The sequence below is a fragment of the Cervus elaphus genome, chromosome X (assembly GCF_910594005.1).
Source record: "Cervus elaphus chromosome X, mCerEla1.1, whole genome shotgun sequence".
Taxonomy (NCBI): Eukaryota; Metazoa; Chordata; class Mammalia; order Artiodactyla; family Cervidae; genus Cervus; species Cervus elaphus.
The window spans coordinates 126,903,533-126,918,234 of record NC_057848.1 but is presented as its reverse complement, the minus strand read 5'-3'; the positions used below and the strand labels follow the sequence as shown (position 1 = coordinate 126,918,234).

Sequence of the window (14,702 nt, the reverse complement as noted above, 5' to 3'; positions counted from 1 at the left end):
ATTACAATGCTAATCTTGAATGTGACATTGCATTTTGATTACATTAAGGTTTTGCCTTCTTCCTTTGCATGCAGGTTTTATGTTGGAAAGCCTATAAAGGGATAGCCTAGTAAACTAGAAAGGGCACTAGATAGAAAGTTAGAAATTTTGGGCCTTATGGCTGACTCTACCACTAACTCTCCTGATACTTTACACAAACCTTTACCCTCTTTGGGCCTCAGTTTCCCCATCTTTACAGTGTCTAACTGATACCTCAAATCTGGTTATCTCTCAGAAATTTATGGCACTTATTTCTGACTCCATATTTGTTCTTTCCCATTCCTAACCACGCTATTTGGATTTTGGATGACCCCTTTCTGTAAAAAGGAGGGAAATGCTTCACTTGAGTATAATTTGCAGTTGGCATATACCAGGGAGTGGGGAGGGCAGAGCTACCTGACAGCAGGGACAACTCTTCCTGTATAGGCTTCTTACTGTCCCTGGGACAAAAAGGAGAAGGTGTCCATTCCATATGTAGGCTGTTTGGCCCTTTTCTTCAGACAGCAATATCATTCTGGGCAGCAGCTGTAGAGAGAAGAGTATGAGCCAATGTGAATTTTATAGTCCAGCTGGGAACCAGAGGTTCCCTTGATCTCTGCCCAGACTCATTCCCAGAGCTCTGGTTCTATGCCTAATCTCTCTCAAGTAAATGACACTATCTCCTGCCTTCAACACTGGGGGCTTTGTCCATTTGCATTGGATGGGGTAACTGTGGAGGGTGAAGAAGGTATAATTTAGAGACCAGGGCAGAAAAAATCCTTGAACGAAGAAGTTTATTAACTTCAAAAAGCCACAAGGCCAGATAATTCTTTGTTAGTGTTTGTTTGGTTTGCGTACTGTGGATGTGGTTCTGAGGGAAGCCCACTTGGTGTGCTAGTTCTGAAAGCTATTGCTTCCCCAGAAAAGCCCTTGAGAAACTTGAATCTTTCAAATGGTTGGAGAGAGGAAAGGGAGGAAACTGTGAAGTTCATGATTTCCCAACCAGGAAGATCAGTGTTTTGAGAAAAATCATTTAGTGAGTACCTACTATGGACTAACTTTGGCTCCGTGTTTTAAACCTTGCAGTGACCCTGCCTATAAGAAGTAAAAGAACACACTCTAGGTTATATAGTTAGTAAATTGTGATATGGAGTTTAAATTATAGCTCTGACTGTAAATAAAACAATACTTTTCCCTACTGTGCTACTCTGGGGTGAATGAGCCTTTTTTGGGTTAGAGAAGACTCAAGAGGATATGTATTCGCCGTCTTGAGGTCACTGAGGGGCTATCATTGGAAGGAAGAGGCAATAATGTTCTGTGATGTCAGAAGGAACAGAGCTGGGACCCCATAGGTGAAAAGTACAGGACAAAAAGATTTGAACTCTGACACAGAATTGAGCATCTGGCACTCTCAGGGCCAAGGCAAGTCTGGATGGGAATCCTCAGACCAGTGCATGTTCACAGGCCACTGGGGTGTGTGATCTTTTCCCTCTCTTCAACTTGATGAGGCATAAGGGAGGAAGTCCATTATGTTTGACCTTCTTTCAGGGAGATCAGGGACCTAGGAGGAAGGAGCTGGACTCCTTGGGAGGGACTGACAAAAGCTTTGGGGCCATCCTGGAATCCAGCAGTTGTCTGGCTGATGACCAGAGAGGAAGCTGACTGGAGAGGAAGCACCCTCCTTGGTACCAGCGATAAATAACAGGCAACAATGGGACTCCATAGCTTGAAGAGGCCCAAGGCATGGTGGGAAAGGGAAATGGGGCCCATAGTTCTTCCCACTTGCCTTTGTCTCTTGTGAGTATGGAGGAGTGAGAACAGCTAGGGAGGAGAGAGAGAACATTTTTCTATAGCAATTTTTGTCACTTAGCCCCACTTCTAAAACCTGAGGTTCTTCCAAGGGCTTGTGATTACTTAGGTGCCATAAGTTCCACTTTAAGAACCCTCTACTTGTCTCCTCCTCAGCCATGGTCTCTAAGCTCTAGCTCTAGTCTCGCTCTACCCTCTGTCCCCTCCACTTAAGGTTTTGAGCTGTGGAAAAGAGGTGAAATCTCAGAGCATCCATCCATTCATTCATCTATTCATTGACTGATTCAGTATTGACTGAAGGTCTACTGTGTCTTGAGAAGAATCTCTAGACCTATCAGACACCATCTCTGTCCTTAAGGAACTTGGAGTTACTCACCTTTGGAAACAGAGAAAAATACATGCAACTCTCCTCTCACGTTGAATGAAAAAACATCCTTGAGACTCAAGTTGTACATAGAGGTGGTATATAAAGCATGGGATTTAGAGTCAGCCTTGAGTTCAAATTCTCTCTGGCTGTTTAGCCGTGTGACCTTGGATGGCTCATTTAGCCTCTTAGGAATTTACTTTTCTCAGTAAAATAGTAATCACACAATTTTCGAGATTTTGTAGTCTCATTTAATCCTTGAGTAAATAAAGTGCCTGGTGCATAGCAGGCATTCTAATGTTGCTTGTTCTTATTAAGAGCTAAATAAGTGGGTGGAATTTCCCCTGGGAGTTGAGATAATGGAGCCATGAAATCAAGAGGCTTTTCTGGCTCAGTGAAGTTCTTAGGATTTGTAGACTCTGCATTGAAGACAGCAATCCTTTTCCTTTTTCCATTTTTATTTTATAAAATACCTAATATCCGTTATTGTAATAGTTGTAGCTCCATCTTATAGATGAGGAACTGAGGCTTGGACAGAGGAACAGACCTGTTTAAGGTCAGATAGCTAGAACATAGTATAGTGGTTTGAATCAAGGCACATAGCATTTGCAATTTTCCCAGTACCTTATGTCAGCTGTGTCCTCTGTGACTTCCCCTTTCTTTGCCTGTTTCCATTCTAAAAGCAAAGTTTGGTCCCTATACTTAGAACCCTAGATGAATGTGCTCTGTGTTATAGAGTAGGTGGCCACTTGGGCATAGTCAGTGTAGGGTAATAGAAGCAGAGATGGTGACAGCCCCTCCTGGAACTTTCCAGTTGTGCACTGATTGCTTTCAGGTAGGTGATTGATGCAGCTGCTGCCAAGCCTATAATGGGCTTGAGTATTTGGGCATTGGTGCAGTTTTGCACGTAATTTCTCATGCACTTAAGGCTCAAGCCTTGCTTCCCAATCCTGCTCTTGGCTTCTGAAGTGATTGATTATGTCACTAGTTTATTTATTCAGATAGATGCATAGAGGATATGGGGAGGGGGTTTTGGGTTCTGGAATTGGCCTAATCTCCTCTGCCCTCTCCAGATCTCAGATATAAATAGCCTTCACATGCAAAAAGAGGCAAACAGGAGTTCTTTCTTACTTACGATGCTCCTGGTAATTAGTGACAATTTTCTGAGAGGCAAGTCTCTTTCCCTCACTGGACCCCAGTTTTCTAGTTTATGCTGCTTGGATCCTGTAATGCTCCAGTCTGTTTGTGGGGTTAGTATTATGTGGCTGAATAGCATCCACAGCCAGTGTTTTGCAAACTGAAGTCCTAGCCCCCTCTAGGTGAATGTGCCAGGTTCCAAGAGGTTCACAGACCTGTGGGCTGGATGTGCTTTAGTATCTTGGAGCATCAGTTGTACTTGTAGATATCTATTTTATTATTAAAATATAGATATTTAAGGAGTAAACAGTAAATTTTGCACAAATGATTAAGATTAAACCTTCAGGCTTCAAAGAAATTATGACTTACAGCCAGCCATCTCCTTGTATTCTGACACTTCCAACCCCACACCCCCACCCCCATCCCCTGGGGATATGCATTAATTTTCTTCTGTAGCTTAAAAATGTCTTCCATGGCAGCTTTGAGAAATACTAGCTCAGGCCAGATGAACTTGCTGTCTGAAAACAAAGGGAGCAAAGAAAGAATTTTTTTTTTTTCTTAGAGATGCAGCCACTTCTCAGAGTGGAATGGTAAAGAACCTGCTCATTGGAGCCCCAGATGTTTTCCTGGAACCGGTACCTAGATACTCTTTCCCACTAGAAAATGAGGTTTCTCTTTCCTCTAAAGTAAGTTCTCAGCTGGAGGCAAAGCTTGAAGCAAGCTAAGCTTGGCCTCATTCCATATTTCAGGATTTGAAAATGGGGCCAAGAGTTGCCTGGTCAAATGATTCCCAGCACCCTGTGGACCTTAATTGGAGATTTCCTTACAGCCTGGGGTCCACAAGTCATCTGTTTCATCCTTTGTTCTTTTTCAGTCTCAGTTCTGACTTCAGACCGTATTTCCTTCACCCAACACATTCACTTCCTTACTTTGGTACTTCAATGGAGGCTAAGAGACATCGCTCTCTCTCCAAGCCTACAGTCTAAGGAAGTAGAGCATTTACATGCATCTGATTTCTTTGTGTTCATAGGGAAGAGGCAGTGCTTAGAGATTAAAATGCTCTGCTGATCCTGATATCTTTTTTTTTTTTATATATCACTTTAGCTATTACTTTATCCTCAGAGATACTCTAGATCCTGGAATTATTTTAGCTCCCATGATCCTCCTCTCATCATACTCCTAACCATCCCACTAGTGAAGCAGACAACATGGTGTATGTAAATAGAGGCTAAGGAACTCACTCCTGGGACCTGTGGAACTGACTGTGTAGACTGTGCCTGCCTCACTTCCTTTTAATTCTGGTGTCTCTTGAGTTTCTACACCTGGGCCGTAGGTACAGGCAAAAGCCAGTTGCTACCCTACTAGTTCTGTTCCCAGTCTGCCTTGCCATGACCTAGCATCCTGTCCTAATGGTCCAATGGTCCATTTTCAACATCTTCAGTGGGTCTTTTTTCTGTCCTGGGGCTGCATTGTTTCTTGGAACTTATTTCTTTACACCAGTTGCACCTGTACACACTATGTTCTGTAGCCTTGTGGAAAACCATTAATTAGGCCCTATCTTAGATATAGGATTTAAGAGGCGCTTAAAAAAATATTTCCTATCCACAACCTCTCCCTTTATCCTCTGCAAAACAAAAAGTCACTATCACATTTCAATATTACTACTTTGCATTCTCCATCTAAAACTTGATGGTAATGCCTATTGACTTAGACTCAGAGACTCACCTTTCCATCAAATCCTGGAAGTCTTGATCTTTCCTCATATAGTATACCTTCCCTCATTTATTTTTTTCTAAGCATGTTCCTAGTTACCCAAGTTGTCAAGAGGTATGTGGGAAATGGGGCTGTATTTCTTGGTCATTTACAAATAACCTAATTAGTAGATTGGTAAAACTTGAGAGCATAAAGAAGTCATTTAAGCCATACCACTCATAGTAAATGGGGAAGCTGGATGGATGAGGTAACTGAGGCCCAGAGAAGGAAATGTATTGCCTTAACATCACACAGCAAGTGGGAGACAGAAGTGAGACTTCCAGTCAGGTTTCTTGATACCTGATTCAAGCTATGAAAGCGGAGGGTAATCATCATGAACGCCCTGGTGAGCAATGAAGGTTAATGACTTGGCAATATGGCTTCTCTCCAAAGTGATTGTTGACTGAACCTAGTGGGAAAGTCAGGAGCTATATGTAGATGCAGAGGTAGTCAAAGTTCATTGTCTGGCTGGGATATCTGGGCCAAAAAGGAGACAAGGCAGTTAGTCACTTGGGAACCCCAGAGCTTCTAAGCTCCTTTGAACCCTTGGCCTTAGGAGATAGCAAACGAGAAAAAGGGTATAGGTTTTAGAGTCATATAATTAGGATTCTAGTCTAGACTCTATGGTTTTAGACAGATTGCTGTCTAAGCCTCATTTTCCTCATTTATAAAATGGAGATAATAACTATCTCATGATTGTTCAGTGTTTGGTACCTGGCACATAATAGGTACTTAATAAACATGGTCTACTTTTTCCTTGAGGCTTCTGAAGCTCTAGATTGTAAGCTCTGGGAGTGACTATGGGTCTGGCCTGGCCTTGGATGCATAGTAGAAACTTTGTGGATACAGTGCAGTGTGTGTTTGTGCATGCACATGTATGTGTGTTTTGAAGGGGAGATAATGATTCATCTACAGGGAAAGACATTAGCAATGCTGGGTCCCTGCTACCTGTTTCTAACTCCAGGTAAATTTCTTCACCTCAAATCCCCTCTCCCACCCCAGTAGAAGAAAATATAAAGAAGACTCCCTGACGCCACCATGACCTCATTAGGATATGGGTTTATTACCTCTATCCCCAGTGATGGGCATGCTAGGGTTGAGCCGCCAGCCAGAACTATTTACATGCTAATATCAGGGACTGGAAAACAGACCCTGTCTATCTTTTCCTGGCTGTCTTTCCTTTCCTGCCCACTGCTCAGCCAAAATGCCCAGTAGCTGAACACCATGGGGCCCTTCAGCTACTATACTCATTCCCACTGTCAACCTGTGTGAGTGGTAAAGGAGAATCATGACTGAGCTCTAATCAGGGCTGAAAATAAGCATCTTAGCCTCTAAGCACAACACAGGTTCGGGGTCTATAGATACCACAGTACATTTTTTATTTGGGCATTTTAAGTAGGACTTAGCCTGAAGGGTATGGGCATTATTCCTAGTCGCTAAACATAAAGAAGGAGTCCAGGAAAACAAGATTCAGGAGTTAAACCAACAGTTTCTACCTTCAGCCTTTACTCTATCCTGGGAGTATGGAGCTGCATGGTATAACTGAGTGGGATGGTGGTGGCAGAAGGCACTGAATTTGAATGGGTTTGGAGTCAAACAGTCCTGACTCTGCTACTCACTAACTGAACCTTGCTTTTATTATCTGTAAAATGGGCCCAGTTGTAATTATATCATAGGGCTATTGTGAAAATTCAAGGAGATAATGGTTATCAAGTTATTGGTGTGTGGTAGTGCTTATAATTGATCTAGTCCCTACCTCAGCAGATGTATTTGGTGCAGAGAGATGTTGACATTATTTCTTAGCTACTGCCCAAGTGTATTTTATTTCCAGACCTGGGTGCCTTATATCCTTTAAGTTCAGGGACCACATGGGCTCCACATTTGTATCCTCTGTGCCTGGCACAGGGTAGGCATTCAATCAATGGTTGTTTTCTGTTTTGCTTTTCAGGTGGTGAAAACTATCGGCCTGAGGGAAGTTTGGTTTTTTGGTCTGCAGTACCAGGACACTAAGGGTTTCTCTACTTGGTTGAAACTCAATAAGAAGGTAATTGCTTGCTCCACTGCCACATTTGGAATTCACTCTTCTACTAGACTTTGCTCAGGAGTGTAAAATGTGCAAGCTGGCAAATCTAGGGCATGTAGGGCTCCATTTTTCACTGGGTGGTCTCTCAACTGCTAGATCAGAATAAGGGCAGAGCTCTTGCTCTGTCTCCATTTGGATTTGTAACAGCAAGAATGGCCAGTGTCCAAGGAGGATGGGACCCACTTATGGACCATAGCTATCAGTAGTTCCTCTAGAGGAGATTGGTATCCTTTTTTCCTTTCCAAACTCAAGGGCTTTAGGATATTTGTTAAACAGAGAGTCACAGACTGTTGAACTGGAAAGAATCTTGAAAGTCTCATAATCTTATCTTGTCTATTTTCTTGCCTATCAACTTATGCCTGCACTCCATAAAGATGTGTCCTTCTTTCTTAATTTTCTCAGTTGAACCCCAAGTGAGATGGTTTAAGTATAGGTCCATTCAAACTCTCCACATCCCAGCAGCATTTCTGCAGGAACATGGCAGTTCTCCATCTCATCATCCTCAAACTGTCTGACTTTGTCCTTGGAGATCTCCATACAGTCCTATGGCTTATTTTCCCAATTGTGTCTAGGGGGTGAGTGCCCCACCTTTTGCTGGCAGAGTCTTCTTTTCCCAAAGAGTGGAGACTTTTGCTGGGAAAATGTGGAGCCATTAGTAGCCAATTTCAGGCTTCAAAAGACAATCTGATTTGTGCTCTTGTCTAGTCAATTCCCAGACCTCAGTCATATATCCTAGTCTTTACTTTATTGATTTATGGAGTTGGGGGAAAGTCTTAAACGAGGAGTTTCTTAAACCTACCCTCAGAATGTAGGGGCAGTTGGATATATTGTCTGATGATGGCTTAAGGGCTCATGACTATCAGTAGGTGTTAGGTTATTTTAAGAAGAAATTCCCAATAGGAGGCAATTATGGATGTGGGCTTGGGTCCCCAATGAAAGTAATATGTCTCTTTTCTGAATTACCAGAATTGTTACCCAACTCTTTGGGATTATCCAAATTGATGACTTTCCAGTGTCTTCTCCCCACCCTACAGCCACTTCCCTACCCCTAAAATCTATTTTTTGAGAGTGCATAACCCCTTGCTGCTCCTAGGTGACTGCCCAGGATGTGCGGAAGGAAAGCCCTCTGCTTTTCAAGTTCCGGGCCAAGTTCTACCCTGAGGATGTATCTGAAGAGTTGATCCAGGATATCACACAGCGACTATTCTTCCTGCAAGTGAAGGAAGGCATTCTCAATGATGATATTTACTGCCCACCTGAGACTGCTGTGTTGCTGGCCTCCTATGCTGTCCAGTCCAAGTATGGTGACTTCAATAAGGAAGTCCACAAGTCTGGCTACTTGGCTGGGGACAAGTTGCTGCCACAGAGGTGAGGTGGTGTCCTGGCAATCTGCCCTGGTCAGAGTGAGCTGTGGCCCAAAGCTGATTGATTCCTGTTATACGGGGGTTGCCAGATCTGTCCCTCTCCACTAGGGTCTGTCTGAAGACTATGTTATGGTGCTCAGACAGACATACTTGCGTATGGCACCATACTCTGTTCTTATTTCTCTGGTTCTCAAAGTAAAACACTTTTTTCCCCTCCTCTGTTTGCCTATTACAGAACTTCATTACTGTGGAAACAGGTGCTTATATTGAGAACCAGAGATGGATTGCTTCTCCTTGGCCTAGTTCCATTTTCTTGATCCTTTTCACTGATTTAGACCTCTTATATCAGAGGTTCATTGGAGTGAGAAATACTTAAACCAGGGACATGGGAAACTCAAAACAGTCTTTTAATATTGATACCCAGTATACAGAGATTTCTCCTTTTGTAAACTTCAAAACTGAACATTCTCAAACTCTAATTATTTTTATTTTAGCATCGTGACAAACACACAGAATGAATAAGGCAGGCATAATCCTTATTTCCTGGCTAAGGAAATAGAGATGCAGAGGTACTCACTCTGACCTGCTGAATCTCCCACAGCTCATTTGTGGCAACCTGGAACCCTAGTCTCTTGATTTTTTTTTTAACCCCACTGCATCCAGTCACTATTTTATATAGGCTTTTAAATTAGAAGGAAAATTATGCTTCATTCTAGTAACCTCAGTCCCAGTGGAGCTATGACAAATGTACAGCTCACCTGAAGGTATTAGGGATAGTGGTTGTGCCCTGGGACTCTACATGAGTCAGTCACTGCTATAATGTCTGAAATAGCATATTTAAAGCAAGCCTTGTTTATGATCTAGTAGATCTGGTAGTTATTGTTATGATATAATTACAACTGGGCCCATTTTACAGATAATAACAGTTGAACCTGTTAGTTTTTTCCCTAAACCACTTGGACTCAGTTCTCTCTTCCATAGCCACAGGCTATATAATCTTATCCCTGAGCAGTAGTCTCACAAATGCAAACTGTTGGCCCCACAGAGATCTAGGAGAGAGTATGCATGCCTCCATGAGGCCCATTCCTCCTCTTAGTCTCACAAATCAGCACAGACTGTTAATATGATGTTACTGCTTTGCTTGGTGACCACAGCACATTATTAGATTTTCTGGTTAAAGGTACAAAGGAAAGTGTTCCCATTGTCTTTCTTGGTCACCCATTCTGTATGTCTCATACCCTTCAGGCCCCTGTGTCTAGTTATTACTTCCTGCTATAATTTCAGTCTGCTTCTGGTGTAACTGACCCCACATCATCTTTCCAGGGTCCTGGAGCAGCACAAGCTTAACAAGGACCAGTGGGAGGAAAGGATCCAGGTGTGGCATGAGGAGCACCGGGGCATGCTCAGGTAAGCCTACCCTAGGAATTGTGGACTCTATGCCCTTGCAAGGAGAATAAGAGTTGGTTCAGCAGGGAAGAAGAGGCAGAGGCTAGGAACACTGGAGGATGTTGAAGAGAGACAGAAATATAGTTTACAAGAGGAAATTAGAAATGGAAGGCAAATCAGCGCCATTATAAAGCTGTGCTTTTTGTGGATGATGGGAGCTGATAGCCCAGATCAGGGGATCCTGAGATTCCTTCCCCTAGGGAGTTTCTGAGCCACCAGGGGCCCCTCTCCAAGAATGAAATGAGGAAGGATCTTTATGAACATGGCATACGATTTAGGAGATGTCTAATTGAAGAACTAATCTTTTCATTTTGTCATCACCATCTCATTTGGGCTCTGCTAATAATGTGCCTGTGTAAGAGGCTTCTGTGACAGCTAATATGCCAGAGGTCAGCAAGAGTCAGCCCACCTTTATTCCCCTTGGGAATCTCAGACTTTAGGCTCTTGTGAGCATGTTTTGGCAAAAGTCATGTTTTGCTGTGTTAACCATCATCTGCTCACTTTCCATCCTTTTTCCAACCCGTTATGGCAAGATTCTTGTCAGAAGTGGAGAGCAAGTAGACTTTCTGTCTCCCTGGGTCTGATTCATAGGCTCCCTCCCCTTTATTACTTGCCCCTTCCACCCTCCCCCTACCACTGACCTCCACTCTGTTGTTTAGGGAGGATGCTGTCCTGGAGTATCTGAAGATTGCCCAGGATCTGGAGATGTATGGTGTGAACTACTTCAACATCAAGAACAAGAAAGGCTCAGAGCTGTGGCTGGGGGTGGATGCCCTGGGTCTCAACATCTATGAGCAGAATGACAGGTATAGCTCAGAGCTCACTTTTTAACTTATTATTTTGTATTAGGGTATAACCAATTAACAAACAATGTTGTGATACTTTCAGGTGAGCAGTGAAGGGACTCAGCCATATATATACATATATTTATTCTCCCCCAAACTCCTTTCCTATCCAGGATGCTACATAACATTGAGCAGAGTTCCATGTTCTATACAGTAGGTCCTTGTTGGTTATCCATTTCAAACATAGCAGCATGTATATGTCCATGCCAAACTCCCTAACTATCCCTCCCCCTGTCCTTCCCCTCTAAGAACCATAAGTTCCTTTTCTAAGTCTGTGAATCTGTTTCTGTTTTGTAAGTAAGTTCATTTGTATCATTTTTCTTTAGATTCCACATATAAAAGATATCATATGATATTGCTCAGCTTGCTTACTTTTGGGGGCTACTTTGACACCTAGGACTTGACAAAGTATGATTATACTTCCTGGGTCCCACCTGTATCATTCTTTTCCTACCTAGATTAGACCAGCCCAGATGATCACACAACCTCCCTCAGGCCTCTAAATCTTGCATTGACTAGACTTTCACTGTCCACTGTGGTAGCTTCTGGCCACATGTTGCTGTTGAGCACTTGAAATGTGGCTGGTCTGAATTGAGATGTGCTACAAATATAAACTACACTGAAGACTTCGTGTGAAAAGCAATATAAAATGTCTCATTAATGTATTTTAAATATTCATTTGCATCTTGATGAACATTTACATGTTCAAAATACATGATAGTATTTTGCATATACTGGGTTAAGTGAACTGTTGTTATAGTTAATTCCACCCTGTTTCTTTTTACTTACATGTGGCTACTAGAAAATTTTAAACTGCATGTGTGATAATTTATATTTCTGTTGTATAGCACTGGTTTAAAACCCACCTTGTCAGGATTTGTAATTAATCTCACTTCATATGATGATTCAGTATTTTTTGACCTATAATCCCTCTTGCTACAGCCTTATCTCACTAGCTTATTTTTTCCCTTAGTTTGCTTTTGATGAGTATTAAGGTCAATATATTATTGTTTTGTGTAACTTCTGAGTCTTGGAACTCATTATTTACTGTCCTCTCAGATTTTACAACCTTGAGTAGAAGAGATCCAGTGAAGTAAGGCTGGTGATTCTTTGAGAGATTGTTACAAGGTCCATGCCTCAACAAAAAATAAAGCAAATCTTAGTTGTTGGGACAAGGGATATGTTGATTGTAGTATCAGAAAGTCCTTTGTGAACTCTCAGTGCTGGCAGCTGACCTGGTGGCATGTGATGATACTGGCTGAACTGGCAATGAATCTATCTCCTTAAGGGAGAAGTTGGTGGTGGGGAAGGCAAGGCACCAACCCTCTGTGTCCTTCTTGCCTTGCATTTGTCCTAATGCTCTTGGTATTCATTTTTACAGGCTGACTCCCAAGATAGGCTTCCCCTGGAGTGAAATCAGGAACATCTCTTTCAATGACAAGAAATTTGTCATCAAGCCCATTGACAAAAAAGCCCCGGTAAGTGACTCCTCCCATTGGCCAAGACCTAGGTAATGGTCACACTGGCCAAGGCCTACATAATGCTAGAAGCAATCATGTCATCGCATATTTCTCTCCTTTTTCTGTCTTTTTGTGTATGTGGATGGGAATAGGAGGCACAAAAAGTGACAATGAAAAAGGATGCTGATGCCAGTAAATGGTCAGGAGGCATCCTGTAACTGGTGCTACCCTGCTAACTGTGTCTCAGGAGAAGCATGGATTAGGGAGAACCGGAGGCAGTCTAAGTTCTGCTTGTTAGCCACTGGTTTTTACTTCCCCAAGGCTCTGGGGTAGAAACAGAGTACATCTTATCTTTTAAAGCCTCTAGACTTAAAAAGTGGAAATTGTTCATATATTTGATTTATCTCTAATATGTGGAGAAAGGAGAGAGCCAGAAGAAGTCCCAATCCAAATGTTGTTCTTTTTGTTATAACTTTGCTGCTGTCCTCTTAAGACTTCTCTCCAGAGCAATCCAAATACAAAAGAATGCTTTGAGTCCAGTCATTCCTCTAACATGATTGCCATACCTGTCACCTGCAGTTACCTGTGGCTGACAAGACTGAAAAACTGGTTATTGGGAATAAGATAGAAAACTGTGATGAGAGTCTCCTCTTTGATGTGCCTCATGTCCAGCAAGGGCCAGTGGCCATGCTGAACCAGACCCTTCTCATGAGGTCTCAACCTTCTTCTAGCTTTGAGGTTTCTGAACTTTCCCTGCTAAGAACTTTATATATTTTGTCTCCTTAAACCCTCAAGGGTATTGTCGGGTAGGTAATGTCCTTCCTATTTTATAAGTGATGAAATTGAGTTTCAGAGGGATGGAGTGATTTGCCCAAGATCATACAGCTAAAATGGTAGAGCTGGGATTTATACCTAGGTTGTTTGACCTCTAGAACCTGTGCTCCTTCATTGTACCCCAAGCTATATGAGATGGTAGCAGTTTGGGTTCAGTGGCAGAAGAGCTGGTGGTTAGCCCATTAGCTGGTGACCTTGGTCCAGTGGTATTTGTAGTAACAAACTCCAGCTCACTGGGTTTTCTTGCCTGTGTGTGTTTTTTTAACTGCTGTTGTGCTCAACTTTCATCAGAAAAAGGTAAGTAACAAAGTCAGCTGAGACCAAGGGCTTACTTAAAACACAACAACCAGGATAATTGATGTTCAGGAGACTTACATATTCATGTATGTATTTATAAATACACTGCCTTATTCCAAATAGGATTGAAGGAACTGGCTCTAAGATACGCTTTTAGAAGATATAGAACAAGTCCAGCCCACTCATACTACACTCACCAGGGTATTATCTAAATATTATTGTACCTCTAAGAGAGGTTCCTGAGACCCAGCAGGATATTTAATTAGCAGATGAAGTCAGTTTCTATCTTTCAACTGGATTAAGGGTATCTTAAGATGATTTTCATAAGCAAATGTTGAAAGAAATTGTGGCTTGGTAGGAAGAGCACTAGTTTTGGAGTCAAGAAGCCTGGGTTCTAGACCTGGGTCTGTCACTAATTTGCCATCTGACCCTGGGCAAGTCACTTCACCACTCTGATAATTGGTCTTCCCATCTGTAATATGATTGTTTCAGTGCTTTTTAACTTAGCTTTTCAGAAGGCAGAAGCCCACCTTCATCTTTCCCTCCACACTCTTTCTGACTGCTGGTTTTCTACCAGGACTTTGTTTTCTATGCTCCCCGGCTGCGGATTAACAAACGGATCTTGGCTCTGTGCATGGGGAACCATGAGCTATACATGCGCCGTCGCAAGCCCGACACCATTGAAGTACAGCAGATGAAGGCACAGGCTCGGGAGGAGAAGCACCAGAAGCAGATGGAGCGGTAGGTGGTGTGGCACTGAAATGGGGGCTGGGGCTATGACAAGGAAGCTTTTCAAAGGTGCCAAGCCTGCTAAAGTCAGGACATGAAGTCATCCTGGTACTGGGGGAAAGGGAGCTGTACAGGATGACACCTCTTCCTTTAAGTCTCAGACATCCTCATCCCCAGGAATCAGGTATTTAGAACCCTAGGATTTCAGAGGTTCATAGGAGAGAGGGGCATTTTATAGTTCCCCATTATCTATGACCCTCATGTCATTGCTCTTCTAGGTGGACTTTGGGTTGCTCTGGGCTATCTGACCAGTATAGTGGTAGTAGCAAAAGGCTCCATGCACATTTAAACCGGGACTCTATAGGATCTTTTGAGTGGAATTAGAGCTACCAGATTTTTCCTTCCAAAGCTCTTTTGCACTATGGCCCCTTTCCTCCTCAAAGTGCATCAAGGCTTAGCAGCATTAGCATCAACTTGAAACTGTTTAGGAAGGCAATATCTGAGACCTACCCCAAATGTGCTGATTCAAAATCTGCTTTTTAAGATCCTAGTTAACCATTTCTT

The 14,702-nt window shown here is 42.6% G+C and overlaps 1 protein-coding gene across 1 annotated transcript in view; it reads left to right on the top strand.

The window, feature by feature from the left end:
• Positions 1–14,702, top strand: part of MSN (moesin) — a 71,197-nt gene that overhangs the window by 49,415 nt on the left and 7,080 nt on the right. Inside the window, exons 3-8 of the mRNA XM_043895406.1 lie at positions 7,029–7,124; positions 8,257–8,531; positions 9,851–9,934; positions 10,633–10,779; positions 12,200–12,296; positions 13,987–14,150. Coding sequence (XP_043751341.1) covers positions 7,029–7,124; positions 8,257–8,531; positions 9,851–9,934; positions 10,633–10,779; positions 12,200–12,296; positions 13,987–14,150 — 863 coding nt within the window. The remainder of the gene's footprint in view (positions 1–7,028; positions 7,125–8,256; positions 8,532–9,850; positions 9,935–10,632; positions 10,780–12,199; positions 12,297–13,986; positions 14,151–14,702) is intronic.